Below are 12,391 nucleotides of genomic sequence, written 5' to 3' on the forward strand. Positions count from 1 at the left end.
TTGTTTTGTTTTGTTTTAAGCTGTCTTAAAAATATTCCTTAAAAGCTGTAAAATTTTCAAAACACTTAAATGCCTGCATAAGTTTTCTGATGTTTAGTGAACCATAGGCTTTTAATTCTACCAATTCATTTTCCACTCCAGAGATACTGCAGAAAGTGCTTTTCTGCTTTAAGCTTTCTCTCCAATATCCCTCCCTAAAATGGGGACCTTGCTCCAGTGTTGGTATCTCTCTTACTCTTCCTTTGCTCTTTGGTAAACTTAAAAAACCAAAACCAAACAAAAAAAAATGTAACCAATGGTATAATTAATAATTACCAATTTAAATATTTTACAGTTTGTGTTCATTACTTACCAATGAAGAATTTCTCTGCATTAACTTGGGGTGATGGTTGTTGTGTTAATGTCTATGTAGGGGAGATAATGATTTCAGGCAATTCTGGGGCTATTCACTTTGAGATCCAACAGCAGCAATATGATAAATGCATTATTGCACTCTGGTTTTCATTGTATCACTGAATTATGTGTTTGGGTCACTTTCGGCAGAGAAAACTCAATTCAAACAGTTATTTCTTTCAGTTCTTTACTCTGACGTAAATGCAGATGAGACTATTTCATTTGTAACCTTCTACTAAACAGGAAATCTGTGCATCCCAAATTATTAGATACATGAACACATTAATGTGCCTTAAATTGTAACAGGCATCCAGGGCCATCAAGATGCGTAAAAAGATTTGTATGTAAACAGTAAAATGGATATACAAATGTAAAAATAGAACATGGGAATCCTTTCATACACAGAGAGATGCGACCATATAATTCACTAGTTAGCAAAACTGTGTTATTCCTTAATGTAAATGTGCTTAGGGGCTACAGGTATATAACTGCAGATCTCTGTATGTAATTCCCATTGAGATTTGCTTTTTGGAAAAAGATGCTTTTACAGACATCACAGGATATAATCCAGAGCAAATCTCAAATCCCTTAAGAACAGTTAGTAAAAGAAGGGCATTTTTTAATACCTTCTTTAAAATCATGTGGGATGATACATTGTAATATATTACCTTGATTTCCATTTTAAACTTCTTCATGAGTTCCTCTGGATGGTGTCTCTCTCTCCTCAGAGAGTGTTACAGTGTCTTCTGGAGAGTTACAGTAATTATATAGTTACACATAATAAACATACAACCCAGTAAATCTTGTAAATTAGAAATAGTAATTCTCTCAAACAGACGTTCACAACCTTCCTTTCCCTCCCTAAACCACCAAAACCAGGTTTTGTGTTGCAGAATCATAGCAAAAGCAAGTCAAATATTTGAAAAAGGTTTCTACTACTCCTCTCAGAGGAGCACAATATGTTTCTTCAAAAGGAGTCCTTTTGAATTCTGCATTTGCTGTTGCATTCAGTGCATAGCTGCCAAATCTGGGGGGATTCTCTGTGTGTCTACCTTGGACACCCACTGAGATATTTAGATGCAATATACAAGAGACACCTGATTTTCAAAATGACAAAAATACCAAAAAAAAGGATGAACAGGGGAGTATACATGTGTAAACCATGTGTTTACAAGCCATGACGCTGTATTAAAATTCATATAGTAATTCATTAAAATGCACATAACTGAAGATGTTTCATGGGATACGTTATGGCATGGCAGCAGCATGCGCCTAAGCGCCTTTTACTGCTGTACTGTGTTTTCCTACATTTAAAAGTGAGGCTGAGGATAATTAGGCTTCTCTGAATTGACAAGAGGATTTCTCACCTGTCAAGGCTACATAAAGACAATCCCTTTTAATCCAGTTGGGTATTTCCCCTGTCTGGATACAATCAAACACAATTTTCTCTGTTTCAACATATTCTAATTCAGATTTTGCTTTCCCAAGATTTCTGAAAAGCTTTGTTGAGAACTGTGTCCTGTCATTCAAAAAAAAAAAAAGAACCGGTTACTTAAACCACAAGAAAGATGTATTTATCCAGAATATGAGGAAGAAACATCCTGTAAAAATGTAGGAAGAAAAAGATGTTGGTGTTGTAGTACAGGCTTGTCCAATAAGCTTACTTCAGCATATTTTATAATACACTGGATAAAACTTGCATAAGCCAGTTAAGCTGAAATGTTTTCCTGCTTTTTGTAGCTGGTGTTTCTAAGTTCCCAGATGTCTTTCTTAATATAAATGTAGACTCTACTTTGATTTTTTTTCCCCCCATAACTATGCATGGAAATTATAATAGCATTCTTTGAAATGTATTCTCTCTCTGTTAGAAGAGCTCATTATTTTTCTGTATTATTTCTACCTTTGCTTTATCAACTATCCAATATACCTTTTGTCATCCATGGGTTCACTTCTGTAAAATACTTCATAGGACAGCATATCAGCCTGAGCGTTATTAAAGGCTTCTTTCCGATCAGCCCTTTCATCCTCATTCTTCCTGATAAGCTGACTGATGTACTGTTGTGCCCCAGGGACATCACAATATATGGTGTGAACCTACCATGGATCAAAAATCAGATCATATTTCCTGTAAAGCTGGCACATTTGTTTGTAATTCAAGTAGTTCACAGTACAATTGGAAGAACAGAAAAACATGTTTTTTCCATGATGCCATTCTCATGCTTCACTAATTTATCTTTTAAAATAATGCCTATTAAGGAGTGTGCAAGTTGGTCTAATCAGTTTTCTGTAAGCTGACTTTCAGTGGGTATTTATTGTTCTTTAATTCCATGTGTTATTCTGAAAAATCTCACCTGTAGTCTTTAAATCAATATATGCAAAATAACTTTTCCAGCTTTTTAAGACAGTAACAATAATAAATAAAAAACTGCATGTTTTTCCTCATTGCACTTTTTAGAAAACCCAGTAAATCATTTTTAATCTTTGCAGTAACCAAGTTCTTACCTTTTTGACAAGAGTCTTCAAGAATATTAGCACCGCGATTTGAGGCTTCATTGCCTTGTTAGATCTTCTTTCACTTTGTAGGAGCTCAGTGACTTCTCTCTCTCGTTTCTGTACAGACTCCTGTATCTTTTGCAGCATGGCATACGCTTGCCAAAGATATCCCTTTTCCACTGACCATTCAGGCTTCTCTTCTTCATTACCTACCTGGGGTGCAACAAGATAACTCTTATATGCTAAGCCAGAATCTAGGTTTTCATTCTTTTCATATGAAACTGCCAAGATTTTAATGAGCAAGGTAGAGCAAAAATGGAGAAAAGCAAAAGAAATATTGAATAAGAAGGGCTGCTTCATTCCAACATTCAGAATATAGTTTTTATAATCCAAAGAAGTAGATCTTTAAAAGATTTTGTAGCAAAGTTTATACTATCTAATATTATAATGAGAACAATAGCACACTATCAGTGATTCCAGGTGAAGAAGAATTGGTTTCATTACTGTGGTTTTTTAATCATTCATCACCAATTTATCATTCTCAAGCCATATATATATTTGCACACAGTTTTTACTATCAGTTGGTCCCATGCCTTACTTCAGCCTTTGCTAGAGTCAGCCTGATTGCCTTTGAAATACCTGCAATAAAATTAAAAACAACCAGTTACATTTCCATGTTTGTGCTCACTTGTTCTGTTTTTAATTGTAAAACCACTGACACATCTGCTTTTTCTCCTTCTGTCTTTTCCGACTTTTGCTGAAGAATTTTTATCCGAAAATTGATGAGGTCATGCACTCTTTCCACATATAGACTGATGTTGTGAAGGTGCTGCAAAGCTGAATTGAAAACAATAAGAAAAATAGGTAAGAACAACTTAAGCATTTCTAATATGCGGTTCCGAGAATATTGCCTCGGCAGGCCAAATTATCTCCTTTTAGAAATCAAGAATTTATAATGAACTAATAAATTTTAATAATCAAGAATTCCATTTATTTATTAAAACTCAAGGAATTTTAAAGGCGTCATGCTTTGTTATGTTTTAAAGTTTTAAAGGGAAAGCTACAAGTGCTGAAATAAACCTACTCAAACGGATGCTGACTATAATAAGCCAGTTATGCTAAGGAGTTTGGAGTCATGACAGACATTAGCTTCAACATTCCTTTACTATTCCACCTGTGACATAGTATTGCAATGGAAAACTTATATTCACTTCAGCTGGTATGCACCTCAGTATAAACAGAAAAACAAACAGGAAAGAAAATAGAGTTTCTTGATCTCTCTGAAATACAAAACTCACTCAGTGTGTGCTGGGTATAGAGACAGTCTAGGTTTTTACACAAGTTTTCTAGAATCCAGACCTGCAAGACAAGAAAAGAAGAGAGCAGGAAATCAGTGTTACCAGTTTTCATTATATTTCCTTGGGGAGAATGCTCAATAATAGTGAATTAATGTTGTTGCCACTTTATAGGCACAGCCTACACATATGGGCTGCTGTGCAGTAATTGGCTGTTACTAGAAAAGGCAAAATAGAAATAGACCAGAGACTGCTCAGACTCTAGAGTTTTCACATGAGCCTGTACCAAGATGTCCTATGCTTATATTTTCTTTAGCATTTGTCTGCATTACTGGAATGAAAGAGACAAAAATTACAGAGACTCCTGAAACAGAAGAAGAACAAAAGCTTTCGGAAGCACAGTTCTAAGGCAGCCCTGAAGAAAAGGTTGTGTGTGTCAAATCTTGCCAGCATTATTTGGTCTAATAAAAGGTATTCCTTCTTTCTACGAGCCTTAGAACACTGTATCCTCATCAATTCTTACTCTTCATCATAATATTTTTGCGATGTTTCCTTGATATATTACAATTCAGTGAAAGGATTTCTAAAACCCATGATTTTTCACAGTTTATCAGTCTGGAATAGTGTATTATTGTGGCAGACATTGTTGAAAGTGTTTGAAAAGAGAAAACCTTAATTTTAAATACTGGTGCTATACAAAATTTAATCGAAAGGTGGTGCTACATCTTTTGAAAAAAAAAAAAAAACCAACCAAAAAACCAAAACAAAACCCGTTTCCTTGAGACATTCACTCTGAAATCCTACAGAAATCTACATTCAGTTTCATAAATGCTAAAGAGAATCTGGCTCTGAGACTCCCTCTGACCCCCACCCTGCCACAAGGTTAGCTAAGATCTCCCTGAATACGTGTCTGGGAGTAGTGCAATGAATGTTATCTGTTATAAAGCAATGTTGAAGACATGCAAAATTGTAGAAAGATTTGCACACATTACATGGAATAGAACACTACTCAGAAAATAACAAGTATCAGACCATGCTCACAGATGCTATCTATAAAAAAACCAACAAATTTCTTTCTTTTTCCTCTGCAGCCATCTCAGATTTTTAATAAACTGAAGTTGCATTATTACAGAGGAATTTTGAAAACCTGAGGAATTTTAAGCACATCACTTTTTCCTGGAAACTACCAAGTGAGGTAGTTTTGCAGCTAAGTCAACCAGTTGCATTGCAGTGTTGTAGTAGTTTAGATGAGGCGAAGTTTTTGTGGATTTTTTTATTGCTAATTGCTAAATAAAAAATAACCAGTGTGGTTATTTTTTTAAATAAAAAATAGACAGTGTGGTCTATGGCGATTTTTAAATTCTTCAAAGGACACATAATGTGAAATGAGAGAGAGAAATGAGAATTTAATAATTTTTAGTGGAAAGATAATATAGTATGACAAAAAAAATGTGTGTCATCTTCATTGGTGTTCAAATGCCAAAAAACTACTTGGGTGCTCTGAAAAAAAGGAAGGCAGCTGCATAGCAGTTCAGTCTTAGCTGATTTAGATGAACATATCTAAAGGCAGGCAGTGTGGTTTCCACGTCCCTTAGGCTCCTGGAAACAGCACACACCGAAATGGTGATGAGAATACTAACTCCAAAATGAAACCCAAACTAGCTTAGTTTACCTTTTCTTCTTCCCATTTCTCTGTTTTTTGCTTCATTTGGTGAAGGAGATCTTCCTTCTCTTGGAGCAGTTGTCTGTTTCTTTCCCTCAGGCTCTGAAGGGAGTAGAAGAAGGCAAAAGGGATTACAATTTCACCAGTGCTTCATTTTTCAAAAAGGCCTATAGTTTGGGTTGGTTTGTTCCACATCTGTTGAGAAGTCATAACATTTGGACCAGGCTGTGAAGTCTTGCAGATCTTGCAAGTAATAAAAATTGACCAATTGACTGTATGTGACCAGAGATGGTCTGATTCTAAAGACCCTCCCTAAAGATGTGAATGTGCTGAACCTTTTCCTCAGTAGCAGAACAGAGGAGGAAGAGAATAAACCTTAATATCTGTTCATCACCAGAAAAGCATTACACATTCTATATACTCTGTGAATATCTTTACACATTTTTTTCATAAAGCAAAGCTATTTCCAAGTGTGTAAGCAGAAAGTATGGGAAAACTCTACACTGAGTTTTCATCGGGGCATGGAAGATAGGAAGATAGGCCAAGCTATGAAAACTGTTTTGGAAACATACTGTGTAAGGCTTTATTCATCTCCAGAAGGAGACAGACATAGTTTTGTATTAGTTTCACAAACTGTGTGTCTTCATTTGACTGTCTGTCCCTAAGAATAAAACATTACATATACAGCCTGTTCCTGCAGCCTCTGGAAGTACATGCCATTCTTACCCCCATGTAAAAATTGTACTTGGTTACCTTAACTGTATCTTGCCAGTGTGCGTTGCTCTTGTTCATCAGTTCTCGGTATGATTCTAACTGGGATTTCAGACTCCTCATTTTCTCACCATAATGTTTCCTTATAATAGTTATAGTCTGCTCCTGTATTACAAAATATTATTGAGAAAATGAATAGTGAGTGAAAACACCAAAGCCAAGCATGATAAAGAGAACAGTTTCAACAACAGGTAATGCTTGCTTCTCTTTCTTCAATGCTTTTATTGTCTGCAAACATTTCTTATTGATCACAGGAGGTTTATATTTTCACCCTCTGTAGATTTTGAGCAAAACTTACTGCTAAAGTAATTTATCTTTTCTCTGTGTTTTTTTTTGTTTGTTTTTTTGTTTTTTTGTTTTTTTCAGAAGTAAAAACCAAAGCCTTTCTGAGAGCAGGCCAGAATGAATTCACCCTAAGCATAGCTAAGCAATTGTAAAGAAATGAAATTTTGCTCAGAAAACAAAAGCTTGGAAGTAGAAGAGATAATATAAGTAGTACAAAAAATAACTCTCAGCAGCAGGAAACATCTAAAAAAGGCAATAAAATTCTATGAGAAATAAAAACAGATGAAAAACTTTAAAAAGCACAGATATTTCCAGTGCTTCTAGGAATTATTTTTATTTCAGAGATTTTAATTAATAACACATAACAGAAGCCAAAACGAAAGAGGTTCTGAGAAGAAGGATCATTACACTCCCTGTGTTTGCATCTATGCCCAGCAGGCAATTCTCTCTTACTATGCATCTGTGTTCTTCTTGTTTCTCTCTTTCTCTTCCCCTAGTGATCTACAGAGTCAATTGAAGGTGTAAGATGTGTCTGTGCAAGGGTTACATTCCTACTGAAGCACAGGAACGGATTTACACAGGTATTGCAATGCTTGTGCAGATGTGATAATCTGAGAATAAGATGAAGTCCTGTTCCCTACCAAAGGACACCATACAGGGAACTCTCTCAAGTTTGCTTGACAGTCTGAAGAGTTTGTTCACTTCCCCTTGGAGGTTCCAGAGGAATTTCTGAATCTCTGCTCTCTGTTTGCCCAGAATAAACTTCAATTGTATGGAAAACATACATCTGCATAGAAACTAAGTCCCTGTTTTACTCTGGATCAGAAAAAGATAATCATGACAAATAAGCAGAAAGATGAAGCAGTGGCCGCAAGAAAAGGCTTCAGAACAGTATAGTGAAAGATGATGTGGGTAATGTCATATTTTGGGAGAATTACTGACTAATGGAATGCAGAAATGCTTCCACTAAGGAAATTGAGGCACTGTGTGGTTATGATCACAGGACTGGCACCCCTGGATCCTCATTGTAACCTTGCAGGGGTTTCTGCTATTCTGTAAACCATATTGACAAAATACTCCAATGTTAAAGCAAAGCTAAGTGCAAAGGAGAGGAGAAAGCACTCACAGAGGAAGAGGCTGTAAAACTTTCCACTTTGGCAATGAAGGAAGGCAGTACAGCTTGGCGTAGCCCTTTACAATAAGATCATTCTTGAGAGGCACAACCTACATAAACTCAAATGTTCTAACCATGGTGTCAGTCATTAGAGGAAGGCAGCATTTAAGAGAAAAGTTTAGTAACAAACAAAGTTTAGAAAAATCTCTGCAACTGTGCCAGACAAAGAGTAAAACCAGATTTCACAAAGTTGTAACATCAAATACACTTAAAAGATACATTGACATTATTTCTGGAGACTAAGAATGGGTACCTGAATGCAGATATAAAAGTGAATGAAGCAGATTTTATCCCTCTGTGTCATTTTGACTAATACTATAACACAACAACAGTGCTAATGCTCCAGAATAATTACCTGGTTTTCTTCCCTTATATTGTCTAGTTGTCTGATTATCTTCATGTATTTGTTTTTCATTTGGTGCATGTCTTCTATAATCTGTAGAGGATGAAGAAAATTGTCAACTCAGAGCACTAGCAGCTCCAGTTATAATGAACCATCAAACAGTTTTCTCAAAATGACAGATATGGTACCATGAAGAGTTCATTCTTGAAAACAGATAAATAGCCAACAGGACTGCAGGCCAAAGTTTTCAGGCTTCAACAATTAGAAAATGTGCTATATTATTGAATAAAAATCTGTATATGACGTGAAATGGATTTTCTTTTCTAGTCCTAGTATTGCATCTCCACCTCTTCCCTTTTACTATAGTGATCTGAATTGAATATGGAAGACATAGTCATTACAAATATTCTAAAGTTCTTGAATAAGACCAGCAGCTTTGTGGAACTTATTACTGAGAAAAAAGTAACGAAAAAAATGTAGGCAATGGACAAGATTGTATTTTTGCATTTAAGTGTTAGATACAACAGCTACAGAATACACTCAACTTATTTCGTACTCCATTAAACTAATTTGAAAACCTGCAAAATTGATTTAAGGTACACTACAGATATTTTTCATGACAGATGTGTACAAACACATGAAAACAGATGTGTACATAAAGGACTGGCAAAGTGACATTTTTCCTGTTTGAAAATGAGTCATATAAGCTTAAAATTGCATCAAGATCCTTAGTGACTTGGTTTTATTAATTTTGTTTCTAATCCAATTCATAATGGTCACAAAATGAAAATTGCACTACCTGCCACCCCAGTTTCTGCTGTCCACTTTTCTTTTGACATACTTGTCTGGTATATGCAATGTCAAATTAGACAACATTGATACTTGTGCATCCTAAATGAGGCTAACAGATACTGCTGGATTAATTACAGCAATAATGAACATGGTTATATGCAAATTATAAAAATCTAGAGATTTTCCAAAGATTTCCTTGGTTTCAGTTCTTCATTTAAGCTTAATAGGACACAGATTCTGCTGACAGTGAGCAGCTCAGCTGAAATAAAACTGAAAACAAAAAAAATCTCAGATTTTTTTGTGGTGGCTGATGCATTATTTTTAAATAGTTGCGGTTGTTAGCATCGGTCTACGATGGTGGATTAAATCTTTGTGAGTATTTACAGGCAGTTAATTTGGGAGTGAAAAATCTCTACCGTCTGACACTGTCACAGATCAAATGATATAAAAGTAGAAAGCAGCACTGTGGTATTGAAATATACTGTCCTATTTACCCCCCATCAAAAACACTGTTGTAGAAGTAGAGGAATTTTAGAGACACAATTAAAAGGTTAAGACACAAAAAAAGCCTCTTCTAGGAGAGAACTGAAAAGATCCAGATGGGTTTATCCCTTTTATCACTCACAGAGCTCTGAGTTGTCTTAACTAGATTGCTTCAGGTATTTGAACTTGTTTCTTACAGCTAGCTCAGGGGGTCTGTAGCATGTACCACAGAAGTCACCATAGAACTTTTTTCATGCATAATGAAAGAACAAGAGTACAAGAGCATATTTAATAGAATAAATAAACCAATACACTAGGAAATATATATATAGACACAGTCACATATACATCCAGATATTATGTAATATAAAATAAACTGGCTAAACAGAAAATCCAAAGTTATGCTAGTTACTGGTACCAGACATATTACAATGGCAACAAAATCTCACACTGCAAGTCAAAAGCCACTTCTAACAACCAAGAAACATGCTGAGAAATATATGGGAAGGCAAGGTTTTTCTCCACATTACAAGAGAGCTTTTTATCTTTAGCCACCTACCTGGAACAGGTACATCTAAGCAACTTAATATCTGATCTTAACTTAAGATGGTGTTTCCGTTTTAATGTTTGTATTTTTATGTCAACAGTCAAAATTTAAGTGCAGGCTTCCAAACGTGAAGAAGAAACATACTAAGCAATAAGATTGTGTGAATTGCATTCATATGATGAAAACTGTTATCACAATTAATTTAGTATATCCTATGAAAAGAGACACTTAATTCAATTGGCAATTTTTTATATTGTAAATTATTCATTCATGCTGGAGATTTTTTTTTGGGGGGAAAGGGTGTTTGTTGTTTGGTTTATTTCTTTTTTTTTTTTTACCTTGATGATATATAATGTAGCTAACTTGTATGGAATATAAGGCACTTCTTCTTTGGTTGTACGTTCCTCCAGCTCAGTTGCTTTGTGGTCATCATCAGAACAAATTCCGGATGTGTTCAGATGATCTACTGTATAATAAAAACTACTTTATCAGCTTGAAGTATAGAACTAAAAGGAACAGCAACTCCAGATGTACATATTACATTTTAAAATTTTTATTAGAGACATTAAATACAGTTTTAAAGCTTATCTTTTTTCCTGATAACAAAGAAAATGGACCTTTGGGAGAAGAATTTTAGCAACTCTGACTTGTCAGCTTTGATCTATGGACACCATCACACATAGTTATGTGGTTTGACAATTGTCCGCGACTACTCTGATGTTAATTACTTACATATATTTATGTCATTAAAACTAAAAATGAAAGTGTAGGTAAAAAAAAAAAATGCAGAAATATGCTGTCTCTTAAGAAAACTGGCTTTTATCACAGCTAAAAAGAAGGCATTTCAAATCCTCCTTCAAAATTACCTTTTAAAAGTTGTTTGATAGACTCAGTTTATATCAGAGTATGATATAAAATTTTAAAATTTCTTTTTATCTCCTTTTTTATTGATTATAAACATATCATTACTTTTTTTTTTTCCAATCAGATCTCTCTGGCTTAACACAGTGGGTGACTTCCTATTGGAAAATTATTTTGAGTATCATAATCATTAATTAAGTATCATAATTAACTAACAGGTGTATAAGGTCAAAAGAAACTGATCTGATTACTTACAATGGTGACTCATATAAATCCAAGCTACACAGCCTCATTCAAGCAGAGCTCACATAAAAGAGAAAAAAGAACAACCTTCCCCATTTATGTAATGTATCATATGTTCCAGAAAACAAGAATAATATTTGTTATACAAATATACCTTTTTCTAAAGCTCTGTTTTCACTCCCTCCAACCAAGGAATTCAGAAATGACCACTTGTTTATATTCATTCCAAGCTTGTGCAGCCATGAGCTCCCCTCTCCATCTGTTAACAAAATTCAGGTGCTAAAATCAAGTGAAAATCATTGCAATTCTCTGAATTCTCTTGATTCACTTATTCATTGGATTTGAATATGGTTTGCACTAATTGTGTTGGGATTAAAAGTGTTTTAAATGAGTAAAAGGGATACAAAAGAATGAGAGACAGGGAAGTCACTGAGAGAGCTATAAGCATAAGAAGGATGTAATATTTGTTTGAGACTTGAATGGTTCCATTTCATCCTGAAAATAGAGATACACTGAATCCAAAGGCTGTACTCAAGACTTGTTTCTCATCTTCCGTCAAATTATTTTCAAAATGTAATTTTGAAAAATTACAAAACAAACTGGATTTTGCCCAATATCTTTGAAAATAAATGTGTGTGTGTAGGGGTGGGGGTGGATTGTGTTGTTAGATGAGATATATCTGACCCAGGTTCAGTAACGAGCACTTTGGATGTGTGCAGCACTCCTGCTGAGAGAAATCCAAGCCACAACATCCAACGTGAGCAACTCCTTCATGTGTTCTGTTATGAAAAGAAGAACAGTGTCTGAAAGAAGTCTTCTGACTCTGAATTGGTTGAAACAATTATCAGAAATTAAGAATTTTTGTCCACTGGGGAAATCCAAATGTATAGCTACCTTTCCTGAGATCCTGAATGAATATTCTTTTACTTCTGTGGTGCAGTGATTTTCTACAGCCAAATATCTGTCTCTTCACATTGTTTTTATTGGACATATTGTAACAGAATGTACTGTTTTAAAATATAGTCTATCCAGCTACTAGATGGAATCA

The 12,391-nt window shown here is 34.9% G+C and overlaps 1 protein-coding gene across 1 annotated transcript; it reads right to left on the reverse strand.

Annotated features, from left to right (window-relative positions):
- Nucleotides 1–1,074: 1,074 nt before the first annotated feature.
- Nucleotides 1,075–10,669, reverse strand: LOC148050568 (uncharacterized). Its single transcript, XM_087742708.1, has 10 exons — nucleotides 10,578–10,669; nucleotides 8,430–8,510; nucleotides 6,598–6,720; nucleotides 5,854–5,946; nucleotides 4,185–4,245; nucleotides 3,575–3,723; nucleotides 2,896–3,099; nucleotides 2,321–2,487; nucleotides 1,761–1,912; nucleotides 1,075–1,139 (listed from the first exon to the last, which is right to left on the reverse strand). The coding sequence occupies exons 2-10, from the start codon at nucleotides 8,496–8,498 to the stop codon at nucleotides 1,075–1,077; spliced, it is 1,083 nt and encodes a 360-aa protein (XP_087598834.1). The 5' UTR covers nucleotides 8,499–8,510; nucleotides 10,578–10,669.
- Between the last annotated feature and the right edge of the window lie 1,722 nt (nucleotides 10,670–12,391).

Source organism: Nipponia nippon, unplaced genomic scaffold (assembly GCF_047370975.1).
Source record: "Nipponia nippon isolate SJK-2023a ecotype South Korea unplaced genomic scaffold, ASM4737097v1 scaffold_8, whole genome shotgun sequence".
Classification (NCBI taxonomy): domain Eukaryota; kingdom Metazoa; phylum Chordata; class Aves; order Pelecaniformes; family Threskiornithidae; genus Nipponia; species Nipponia nippon.

What these genes read in the sequence shown, in the direction of transcription:
- LOC148050568 (XM_087742708.1), bottom strand. Translation starts at nt 8,498, where the DNA reads ATGCACCAAATGAAAAACAAATACATGAAGATAATCAGACAACTAGAC. An exon ending in ATATAAGGGAAGAAAACCAG is followed by an intron (nt 6,721 to 8,429) that starts GTAATTATTCTG and finishes TTTGTAATACAG; the next exon opens with GAGCAGACTATAACTATTAT. An exon ending in TACAATTAAAAACAGAACAA is followed by an intron (nt 3,100 to 3,574) that starts GTGAGCACAAAC and finishes GTTGCACCCCAG; the next exon opens with GTAGGTAATGAAGAAGAGAA.